General features: G+C 43.0%; 1 protein-coding gene across 4 annotated transcripts in view; it reads right to left on the bottom strand.

Annotated features, from left to right (window-relative positions):
* The window catches only part of Dlgap5 (DLG associated protein 5), a 39,267-nt gene extending 28,171 nt beyond the window's left edge, over positions 1–11,096 (bottom strand). For 2 of the 4 annotated variants that reach the window (XM_055605934.1, XM_055605935.1), the window contains exons 1-7: positions 10,577–10,631; positions 8,622–8,857; positions 5,831–6,024; positions 5,553–5,615; positions 4,016–4,100; positions 3,803–3,925; positions 1,862–1,932 (exon numbers count right to left, since the gene is read on the bottom strand). In XM_055605934.1, the coding sequence (XP_055461909.1) occupies positions 1,862–1,932; positions 3,803–3,925; positions 4,016–4,100; positions 5,553–5,615; positions 5,831–6,024; positions 8,622–8,857; positions 10,577–10,590 (786 nt within the window). In that variant the 5' untranslated portion in view covers positions 10,591–10,631. Of the gene's footprint in view, positions 1–1,861; positions 1,933–3,802; positions 3,926–4,015; positions 4,101–5,552; positions 5,616–5,830; positions 6,025–8,621; positions 8,858–10,576; positions 10,632–10,972 lie in introns of those variants that run through there. The other 2 variants (XM_055605937.1, XM_055605936.1) reach the window with 2 other exon arrangements.
* Positions 11,097–12,186: the final 1,090 nt, after the last annotated feature.

Raw genomic sequence — 12,186 nt, 5'->3', positions numbered from 1 at the left:
ATGGATTATCAGAAGGCTTTGAGAATGAGAAATCTAAGATTTATTGAATAATTCCTATTCTAGAGGACAAAACTGTTAAAAAGGAACCTTGGTTTGTGGGGCGGGAACAATGGCGCTGTGGCTAAGAACACTAGCCCTCTCCAAAGAACCTGGAGATTCTCAGCACCCACACGGAAGCTCACAGCCATCTGTGACACTGTCCTCGGGGACCTGACCCCCTTTTCTGTCTCCTCAAGCCTCAGGCACACAGGTGGTGCAAAGTCATTAATGCAAGCAAAACACCCACACATAAAATAGTTAAAAATAAAGAAAACTTTAAAATAACCTTAGGTTGTAAATAATCTTGTCATAGGATTATTTACAAGGACATTTCTCCATGGGACACAATGAGATCAACCAACAGGATTTAAAGCACATTTTTCCAAGTCAATTTACTTGTTACTTGATATTTCGACATTTAAAAAAGTTGCCTCAGCACTCAGGGAGGCAGAGGCAGGCAGATCACTGTGAGTTTGAGACCAGCCTGATCTACAAAGTGAGCCCAGGACAGCCAAGGCTAGAGAAAAACACTGCCTCAAAAAGCAGGAAAAAAAAAAAAAAGAAAAAGCACAGGACCTTCCAAAGGTCCTGAGTTCAATTCCCAGCAACCACATGGTGGCACACAACCACCTCTAATAAGATCTGGTGCCTTCTGGCGTGCAGCTATGCACGCTGATGGAACATGGTATGTATATCTTTTTAAAAGTTAAAAAAAAAAAATCTCAAAGGCCAATGTGTCAGTCAAAGTAAAAATGAATAACATTTACAGGAATAATACCTTTAAACAGGGATACTTTACTGTGTGTGTTTATGGGCGTGCATACCATGGAATGGGTGGAGATTAAAACACAACTTCTAGGTGCCAGTTCTCTTCTTCCTCCTCATGAGACCCAGGAATCAAGCTCCAGTCATCATGTTTGATGGCAAGTGCCTTTACCCACTGAGCCATCTCACTGGCCCCACAAGATAATCTTAATGCCACACCCTTTAAGGGCCAGTGGACTTAAAAAGATTCACTCTCCATTTCCTTCCTGGGATTTATATTTGATATGCAATAAGGCTTTAGACAGGTTTCTTGCTCTTCAGCATGAGGGTTTTGTTTTTTTTTTCCTTTTTCTTAAAAGTTTAAGGTTACATTGTAGACCAAGAAACTAGAACTCAAAATAGTTCCTTTTTAATTTATTTAATTTATTTTATTTATTTGTTTGTTTGTTGATTTTAAGTGTGGAGGTCAGAGGACAACCTGCAGGAGTGGGTTTTGTCATTCCATCCATGTGGGTTCTGGGGATTAAGTTGAGATCATCAGGCCTGGCAGCAAGCACCTTCACCTGCAGAGCTGTCTTGCAGGCCCAGGTCCTCGTTTTGTTTTGTTTTTTTGAGGATCTCATTGCTAAATGCTGTCAGAAACACTTGCTTACTGAATTAACAACTCTGTATAAGAAATTCCACTTCAGAGATGGAAAAATAAAGTCAAATTACATGGTGTGCCCCAAACGCTCAGTCAATTAGAAGCACAGGAAATACCCTGGAATAGCTGAATACAAGCATCTATCCATCAAATGGTTCTTGCAAAACAGTTTCTCCGCTGTGCTGTTCACTCCATTTTCTCTGCTAATCAGATTGCACTTTCTTTACTCACAATTCTGAGACTAAAATACCTAGCCACCAGCATCAATAACTTGTGTGCTGCTTCCTTAGAGATCAAGGATTCAGCATGTATGTGGGTTAGTTCTCTCACGTGGTCTCATGGTTCATTTCAGATTTATGAAAGGAGCAGTAGAGTGTCAAAGCATTGAGAAATGAACAGAAGCCTGTACTCTACCTTGTCAGGCTTGGCTTCTTCCTTTTTTGCAGGTCTCCCTCTACTTGGTCCCATTCTTTCTGATACCGTCTCTAAAAACAGAAAGTGAAGTAGCATATCCATTTTAAAATAGACAAGCAATGCTACATTAAAGTTGTAGAGGTGACCTTCATGTTGTATTAAGTTGCATCTCTGAATATTCCACTGTTAATTGCTGAACCTGCAGTGAGCTAAATGGTAACAGATTCTGGTATTGTCATTGCTATTGAGGAATCTCCCGTCTCAATGCTGCGTAAAAATTGCTCCCCAGTTATCTCTTTATCTCTAATTAATAAAGAACCTATAACTGGGCAGAGGAGACAGTAAGTGGAACTTCTGTTCCCAGTCTGGAGGTGCCAGGTAGGCAGGTAGACAAGTAGGTAGGTAGGTAGGTAGGTAGGTAGGTAGATATAGAGACAGATAATAGAGAGAAATAGACAGAGACAGATGATACGGATGGATGGATGGATGGATGGATGGATGGATGGATGGATGGATGGACGGACGGACAGCTACATAGAGAAGGAGGTTGTCCATCAAGAATGATGGACCATGAGGACAAAGATGGAGCAGGAGCGGCCAGGTGAGAAAGATGGCAAGCAGCATGGGGCACAGGCTGGGAAGTAGCCAGACAGTACAGATGGGTTAGAATAGATCAGTATCTGCACAGCTGCAGTGCACTAAAGCTTATTAATAATAAGACTTAATACATTTATTAATAAATGTAGTAGGTCTCCATCTCATTATTTGGGAACTACAGCAGCATAGGAAAAAAACATTAATTTTAACATACTGTACTAGATAATTTGGTAAAGTATGGAAGAAGACCAACTTAGGAATGTGCATCTTCAACTTTTATGATTACAAGTCACTCTACTAAGGGACAAAAAAAAAAGAAATTTCCTGTCAAATACAAATCATCTTTTCAAAATGAAGGTGTTTCTCTTTTTCCGATTACTAAACACATACTCATTATTAAAAAAAGAAAACAGAACCAACACCTCTTACTGCCAACACTAAACCAACCGACCAAAACAAACATATGCACATGCCTGAACTCCAGCACCTTCCTGAAGTTTGAGGCAACAGGACCAAGAATGCAGGCTGGCCCCGGCTACATGGTGAGACCTGGTCTCAAAACAATCAGGGATGGAGAGACAGCTAAGAGATAGGAGCACTGACTGCTCTTCCATAAGGTAAGTCCCAGCACTCATGCGGAGGTTTACAACCATCTGTAACTTCAGTTCCAGAAGATCAAATGTCCTCCTCTAGCCTCTGTGAGACCAGTCACACATGTGGTACATGAAGGTAAAACCCATACACATGCCAGGTGGTTGCACATGCCTTGAGTCCCAGCACGTGGGGAGGCAGAGGCAGGCGAATCTCTATGAGTTTGAGGCCAGCCTGGTCTATAAAGCAACTCCAGGACAGTCAGCGCTACAAAATACCAAAACCAAAAACAAGAAAAACCCACATACATAAAACAGACTAAATCTTGGAAAAAAAAAAAAAAAAAAGGAAGAAAAAACCAACAAAAAATAGTCTGGAACAGCAGTTCAGCTGGCACTGTGCTTGCTGAGTGCCAGGGCTGGTCTGGAACAGCTATATGTAACATTATCTGCAGCCAGCGCTAGGGAAGCAGACAGCTGGGTCCCTGGAGCTTGATGACTCTAGCTGCACTGTCAAGCTCCTGGCAGACTATAGCTCAAAAGGCAAGGGTCAGATTAACTGAGAAAGATACCCAACATTGACCTATGGCCTATACACAAATACTAACCTCACCCATGGTCCCATTAACAATTTGATATTTCAGCATGTGTTTCCAGTATTTTTTTAATTATTATTATCATGTTCTATTTCAGGGTCACGTTCCTTTTGTCTTTCTTGATGTTTATAAAGTGTGTTACTGTGGACTCTTCTTACCGTGAGCAGCTCTTGTGACTGGCCTTCGTATAGTAGACGAGACCGTCCGGGCAACCTGCTTTGAACTCTGAATAGCAGCTGATCCGGTCACTGTCCCTGACTTGGACACCAGAGGCTGTGCTGCTGGGAATAATAATCCAATCAGATGCTTTTCGTCACTCCTAATTATTCGCGTGGCAGCACCACGTTCATCATCACTGCTCATAGTCCTACCTTTTTTCTCTTTGTCCACTATTTTCTTCTCAGAAGGTTGTCTTTGGCCATATCGGGTTGCTTGAGGAACACTCTTGCTGTCTACCTGCGAAGAAAGTAGGAACTTTGTTAATCTTTAGAAGGTAAAATGATCAACAAAGAGTCAGCAGGTCAAGAGCAGCCTCAGCCAATAGGGAAGAGTCTGGCCACATGGGACCCTGTCTCAAAAATAAAGCCTTTAAATCCAGCACTCAGGAAACAGAGGCAGGCAGATTTCTCTGAATTCCAGTCTGATCTCCAAAGTGAGACCTGCCTCAAAAAAAAAATTCTTTCTATGCTCATTTGAGAATTCTGAAATACTAATCACAACATTAACTGAGGCTTTTTTGCCCTGAGATAAGGTCTGGTTGTGTTGCTGTGTTGCCTAGGCTGGCCTCAAAGTTGTGTGCTTAAGCTACCCCCTGCCTCAGGCTCACAAGAAGCTGTGAAAAGTGAGTGCCGTGGGCACCACGGTCTAGTTATTTGCCCAGTGGTACAGAGCACGCCAAACACGCACAGATCCCTGGGCGCTGTGATCCCCAACACTGCTGGAAAATAAAATCAACAGCAAAAATCTCCCAATTTTATATTTCTCCTAGGGTGAAAGGTTTCCCCCCCACTCCCAGGGTTCCCTCACTTCCTTTAAGCCTACACCCCGACATGTAGGAATCTCAGTAGTTTCCATGACTGCTCCAACCAAAATGTTATTCAACGCTTGCTCTTACTGCCATCTCCCATCCGACATAAAATATATAATATATACACTTACATATAATACACACACACACACACACACACACACACACACACACACACACACACTTAATTTCTAGGCCTACACTATGATCCATAAAGCCTCAGAATTTTTTTCAGTGCTGTATGTATCCCAGGGGCTAGAGAAGTCACAGGAACATGGCAGTGACTCCAATCTGTTAAAAACATAATAAAACTTAGCTTCCTTACTTGACAAAGTGTCACTCCATTTCCCACCCAACATGCTTCATCCTCTCCCCAAACCTTGATTTGTTGCTGTATTTTGAGCATCTAACCCCTACTCTGCGCTTTTCATTGTTCTGCATTTCATGCAGTTAGCTGGAAAGCATAGTCGCAGCAGAGGAAACAGCCACATAATGATGAAGTATGGGACAGACCAAATAAGAAGTGTTTATATTTTGAGTGAAAACTTCCTTGACATTTAGCAAAAAACTACTCTAAATCATCATTAATTTTTATACCTTCAATTCAGATAAAGCATTGTTTATATCTGGGCTTAGGTTTAAAATGGAATTTTAGCTGGGCATGGTAGAACTGCCTTTAATGCCAGCACTCAGGGAGGCAGAGGCAGGCAGATCTCTGTGAATTCCAGGCCAGCCTTGTCTACAAAGTGAGTCCAGAACAGCCAAGGAGACACAGAGAAACCCTGTCTTGAAAAACCAAAAAAAAAAAAGAAATTATAAACTTTGAAGGGGAAAAGGCACAATATATTATTCTAATAGCAATTATCTATATACATTGATACCTTAGTCTGTTCCATATGCACTTTGGCCTTTGATCTCGTTATCCTCCCACTGTACAGAAAAGCCTTTAAAAACAGCCAAAAGAAGATCAATTAAAAAACAAACAAATAAAAACAAAACATACTGGCAAAATTTATCCCATGCATCAGTTTAAAATTTAAATTTTATCCTCAAAAACTTATGGCATAAAGATACTTGCTAAGTTAAGTATCGATTTTTTTTTTTTTTTCCAAAGTTAAAGGAATTGTTTGTCTATTTCAGGTTAAAATCATAAATGGACCTTTTCTGGTTCAGCTTTCATGCTCCTCTGGTCTGCAATGAGAAAGCCAGGCACAGCAGGTCTATAGAGACCAACTTTAAATACTCCACGTTTAGCTTTCTCTCGTTGCTCTTTTAATTTTTGAAGCTGCTTTTCTTCTTTGTACTTTTGAAGAAGCTGTTTCCGTTGGTCACTCAGAACCATATTCGCTGACCCTAAGGGAAGGAGGGGATCAAACAACAGTCCATAAAACATTACAGACAAAATATCACATCACATTTCTAAAGGCACATTTTGTCTAACTTTATCTGCTAAGAAACGTTTTTGGTTTTTTTTTTTTGTTTGTTTGTTTTGTTTTTTTTTTTGTATGTGCATTAGTGTGAAGGTGTCAGATCCCTTGGAATTGGGGTTACAGACAGTTGTGAGCTGCCATGTGGGTGCTGGGAATTGAACCCAAGTCCTTTGGAAGAGCATACAGTGCTCTTAACCACTGAGCCATCTCTCCAGCCCCTAAGAAATGTTTTTAATCCTCAGCATTCTAACAGTTATTTCAGGTTCTAATCATTTTAAAATTATATTCATTGTGTATGACTTCATTTGCTCAACCTTTAAAAAAATAATGGTATACTGATTACTTTAGGCTAAATTACTCAAAGAATTTCAGAAAGTACCATCTGGCCTGCCTTTGCCTACAGGCAACAGCCTGGAAATTTCTTTTAACATATGGCTACAATCCATCACTTGAGAGGCTTAAGCAAGAGAAACGGCAGGTTCTTGGCCAGCGTAGGCCAGACAGAACTATCTTTTGAGACCTGGTCTCCAAAAGCAAAAGGTTCTTTTGGGAGTCCGGAGTATAGTTGAGTGATAAAGCACTGCTTAGGTGCCTAGTATGACTGAAGCCCTGAGGCCAATCCCTAACAGCCTACAAACAAAACAATAACAAAATAACCATTCTTTGGGAGGGATGTTACTCACACACAAAGCCCAAGATGACAGCCTTCCTTACTGGGGCCGCAAGGATCTGAACCAACCAACTCTCTCACTAGCTTTACCTCCCGGGCCCAAGTGTATCTCTTGGTGACAATCTGCAGACTTCCTACCTTGCTCTGTCACTCCTTCACAAGCTTACTGAACTTTGGTCTAAGAAGCATTACACCTTGGTCATGCCTTTGGATTTCATTCTCTTTATGAAGACAACACCCCCACCACATAAATTTTATACGCTTTTCTGTGAACTGGCTCTTGCCTTAATTAGGTTCACAGGTCTAGCCCAAGCACATATAAGTGGGTTCTTGCTTTGCTTACTTCAAGTTGTTCACTTATTCCTAATGTACATGGTCTCCTGTTGGATAGAAATTACATCTAAGGGTCTTATTAGACTGAAGTTCAAGCTTTAAAGCAAAACTATGTCTTAGATGATACATCAATTCTCTTTCGAGTCTATTTCCCCCCTCCCGCACCTTTTGAGACAGCATCTTACTTATATAGCCCTGGCTGGCTTTAAGCATGCCTCTGCCTCCTGAGTACGGGGATCAAAGGCACAAGCCACCACATCAGGCCACACGATTACTCTTTTTAATCACCTCTCCTTAAATGCCTAATAGGGATCATAGCTTCAACATGTCTTGCAGCAGGTTGTGCTTACATACACATGTAAGGATATATATATAACAATAATAAAAGAAAAAGACTATCCATTTGAGAGGGAGCATAGGAGGGTTTAGAGGATGATACCGAAAAGAACTGCAGGGAGGAAAGAGAGTGGGGAAGTAAAGCAATTCTATTTTAATTTAAAATGTATTTTTAAAAAATAAAAATTTTAAATGTCCAAAATTGAACTCTTCGTTTTTAAAATACCCTTCCTTAAAAACTGTTGTCTTCTAAAACAGTCACTGAATATTTTAGTTGTGCTCAGACAAAAAAGAAAAACAAACAAACAAAAAACCAAAACAGTCTTTCTTTCAAAACTCTTTGATTCTAGGACTTTTTCCTTTCCTGCCAACTCCTTAGCTAAGTTGCTATTTTCTCTCTCCAAACAGACTACCAGGCCTGTTTTCTGTCTTCTTCAAACGTGCACTAGTCACCTCAGGACAGAAGAGAGAAAAACCTGCGACTGCTGCTTTGTCCAGTTCCTGCCCTCGTGTTTCTTCAGAATCACAAGAACGATAAATCTGAAAAAAAGGCTGGATTCTGTGGTACAGACTATGATCTTTCAGTGCCAACGCCATCCTTCACAAAACCAGGTTCCAATGCACCAAGTGCTCATGCCAGGAAGACAGATTGCAAACCTAACAACACAAGTTTGATCTCTGGAACCAACAGACAATGGTGGAAGGAGAGATAAACTGCCCAAAGGTGTCCCCTGACCTCCACACACTCACAGGAGAAAGTGTGCCCCACTACCACCCCACGCCCAGAGTCCCATTCCCACTTCCCCCTGCTTTGTGTTACTGCTGTTTGGTTTCTGATACTTGCTGTGTAAACAGAACAACACAGGACTCCAGTGACTCCTGGCAAAGGTGAGTCACACCTCAGCTCTCTTCCTCTGTCCCTGCAACAACTCTTGCCTTCTACGACACTATTTTCACTGTTTTTATCTTTGTTTTTGACATCTTCTTTTCTGTGGCACACACCTTTAATCCCAGCACCCACGAGGCAGAGAGGTGGATCTCTTCGAGTTCAAGGCCAGCCTGGTCTACAGACTGAGTCCAGGACAGCCAGGGCTGCACAGAGAAAGTATTTACAATTATTAAAAAAAAAAAAAAAAAGAGAGAGAGAGAGAGAGAGAGAGAAAGAAAAAAGCTTTACTTACTTGTTTTGGTGCAGGCCTTTTCTGGAGCGAGGTCTTGGGATGTCTCAAGTATATTACCAAGATTTTTACCCTCCAGTGGAATGTTGACGTCTTTCAAGCCAAAGCGTCTATTTCGCTCATGTATCTTGTATCTGTTTTCCTGCTGAGATAGTGACTTTCTGTGAGCAATCTCAGTTCTGATCATTTCAATGCTTACATCTTTCCGAAGTCGGCTGGCAAAACGCGATACAGGCATCCTGTCAAAGAAGAGAAATAGACATCAGCTTAAATGGATTTTCATTTTATTATTTAAAAAAATCAAAATCTCAGGTCAGGCTGTGGCAGCTCACCTCTAGAATACCAATACTTAAGAGACTCATTCATGAATTTGAGGACAGTCTGGGGTAGAGAGTAATAATCTCTCTCAAAGACCAAAATAAGTAAATAAAAACAATACAGATTTCAGTCCATCTCATACTATTTTGCACTCCTTTGAAACAAAAATATTAAAACTCACAACGGAATAAACTGAGTAAATATGAAAGTAGAAAAGTTATCAAAGATGAGAGATACCATAGCCTGTTTTGGGGGTTCTGAGTAGGAAGCTGCTCAACAGATCAAAATGAAGCAGAGAAAAACTATAAGCTAGGCTATAGACAAGAGGTACCACAGAAGGTGAAGACAGAGAAAGTAAAGAGGTAACGTTACAGAATGACTTCTTTAATCTTCCCCTGAGGATGAATAAAAGAACCTCTGCTTTTCTTCTCAATTCAAAAGCAAAACTGGTCTGGGGCGATGGCTCTCAGTACATGGAGGACCCCTTAGAGCCATAAGGACCTGACCATCTCTAACACTCATGTAAAGGCTGGGCACAGCACTCAGCAATCCAGTGCTGACCAGGACAGAGATGGGCACTTGGTTCCCTGGGGCTCTTCCGCCAGCAAGTCTACCACAACCAATGAGCTCCAGCTTTAATGTGAACCGTCTCAAGAAAATAAATGAGAGGACGATGACTGCCATTGACCCCTGGCCTCCACATGCATGCCAGCACGAACACACACCTGCACAAAACATACATCTAACGTACAACTCGCAATCAACCTTAGCAATATCAATTGGGAGGCTGACACAGACGGCTCAATGGAGTTTAAAGCCAGACTGGACTACAGAGTGAAATATGGTTTGAAACCCACCTACACCCTTCATTCCAGTTACACCCCACTGTGATGAATACACTCTTGTGATTGTAGCACCTGGCTAAAGTCAGCCTGACAAATACAGTGAGACCAAAAATCACAAAACCAAGACAAGAGGACTGGCTCACAGCCAGCCTCAGCTCCAAAGGGTATTGAGGCTGGGAGGGAGCTACACTAAGCCTTATTCTAATCCTCTCCCCACCAAAAAAAAAGAAAAATGAAAGAAAACAAGGCAAACACAAGATAGCTACTACAGAAAGAGTTAAAGAAAAACTCAGTAATACGGATAACCTCACCGGTTTGCCCCATTAATTTTGTCCACCTTAGAAACCATCCTCTGCAACCGCCTTTTCTTTGTCAACCGCCTTTTCTTTGTATGATCTTTGATAAGGTATTCAAGCAAAACACACGAGGACAATACGGACTGCCGTATGTTCCCAAAAATATTTCTATCCTAGTTTGCTTCCTGTTGTTATGATTAAACGCGACCAAAGCCTGCTTGGGAGAGGAAGAGGTTTATGTGGCACTCAGTCCATCACCGAGGGAAGAGAGCAGGAACCCTGACGTGAGAACCGGAGACCGTAGAGGAACGCTACTTACAAGCTGGCTGATTGACCCCATCTGGGCAAGGAGCTAATAGCCACAACGTTCTATGATTAGCGTGAAGATCAAAAGTACCTCTCGCGTCAGTTCCCTTGCCAGCGCTCTCGCCTTGCTACCCGGTATTTTAAAACACCGCGAGCTTTAGCTTTTCTTTAAGACTTTCAGTTTAATACTTACAGGTGGTAACACATGACAGCGTCTTCGGGAAAGGCAGAATCCACTGCCACCTCTGGGCTCTCGTGAGAGGTCATTAGCCTAGGCGTCGGGTAGGTTCTCGTCTCTAATACTTTGTTAACGCTTTACGACAATCTACTACACTTTTCGTGCCACTTTTTTTCCCCAGGACTTCTGTCTATTGACGTGTACCTTCACACTGGTGTCAGGAAGAGCGTGTGGGCCCTCTTGGCGCTGGAGCTCCAAGAAGTTGTGCGCTGCCCGGTAGTTCTGGGCTACCTTGGGGCCTCTGCAAGAACAACTGCTGAGCCACCCCTCCCAGACCGTTTTAAAAGGCTTTGAGACGGGGCCTCCCGTAGCCCCCGACATCCAGGTCCTTGACCTCCCGAGCCCGCTTACCTGAAGCAGCTTCCGGACCGGTCCCGACAATCCCGCAGCAGAGCAACCCCCGCAGGTCCGCAGAGGCAGCGGGCGGCCCGGGCTGAATTGAAACTTCCCGCTGCCGGCCGCCGATTGGAGGGGCCTTTGCCAACACTCCCGGAAGCTCCCGCCCCTTCCCCTCCGACGAGGCTTGCGATAGGTCGGCTCTGTGCGACGTTTGAATTGTTTGGAAGACGGAGGGTTGGGGCGGGAGGGCGGTGAGGAGGCAGTAAACGGCTGGGCGGGGAGGCGAGGCACCAGCCCGGTGGAGCTGCCGGGAGGAGCTTCGTCGCCGCCTCTCCAAGCGGGTCATTCCCTTTTCATCTTAAAAGATGTTTTTCGTTTATTTATTTGTTTGCTTGTTTTGTCGTTCTGCCTTTCCTGGAACTCACTATGTAAACGAGGCTTGACCTCGTTCTCAGAGATCCTCCTGCCTGTCTCCGAGAGATGGGATGTAAGGTGTGAACAACCACGTTCAAAAAAGAAAATGGTTTTAGTAAGGTTAAGTGAATCCATTTATTACATTTCTGTTTCCAACCGACGGTAAAATTAATGGCTGCCTTAGAGGTCAACTGAGAAACACAACACACACACTTAAGCCGGGTCTTGCTCATGAGATACCAAGAAAACAAACAAAAAATCTTGGGCTAGTGCAGCTGTGCGGACCTTGTGTTCACAGATTAAAGCGTATCCTGAAGGCACTGGAAAGATAAGTTAGGAAAGCATTTGTAAGAGCTTGGCTTTTGCTTTTCCCTGCCAACCTCTTGGTACAGAGTATGCCTGCGACTCTAGCATCAAAGAGACCTCTAGGACACACAAAAGAAAAAAAAAAAATGAAAGTAGGTTATTGACGTAGTATTTATGGTTGTGTTGGACTTGGGGGGGGGGGGCAATTTCACCGCTGCCTTTCCCAAAGTCGGGTTTTCAGAGGATAACCCATATTGGCTTTTAAGGTCCCTTTTAAGGGGAAGGTTGATAGCATTGCTGTGGAGATAATTGGCTGTTGGCACCTACCTGGTCAGAAGAGTGGTGCCTCAGGGCTCAAGGCTGCCTGTGGGCTGGGTAAGTGCAAGACTACCTCACGCTGACCCGGGAGTCATCACAGGAGCTCAGGAGTTCAGCAAGGTTAAGGCGTGGGGATGCATCATGAGGGCACAAGTTCAGGTAGGTTGAAAACATGGTTTGCAGGATAC

The sequence above is a fragment of the Psammomys obesus genome, unplaced genomic scaffold (assembly GCF_907164565.1).
Source record: "Psammomys obesus unplaced genomic scaffold, mPsaObe1.curated_primary_1811, whole genome shotgun sequence".
In the NCBI taxonomy this organism is placed as follows: Eukaryota; Metazoa; Chordata; class Mammalia; order Rodentia; family Muridae; genus Psammomys; species Psammomys obesus.
This window is presented reverse-complemented; position numbering and strand designations above follow the sequence as displayed.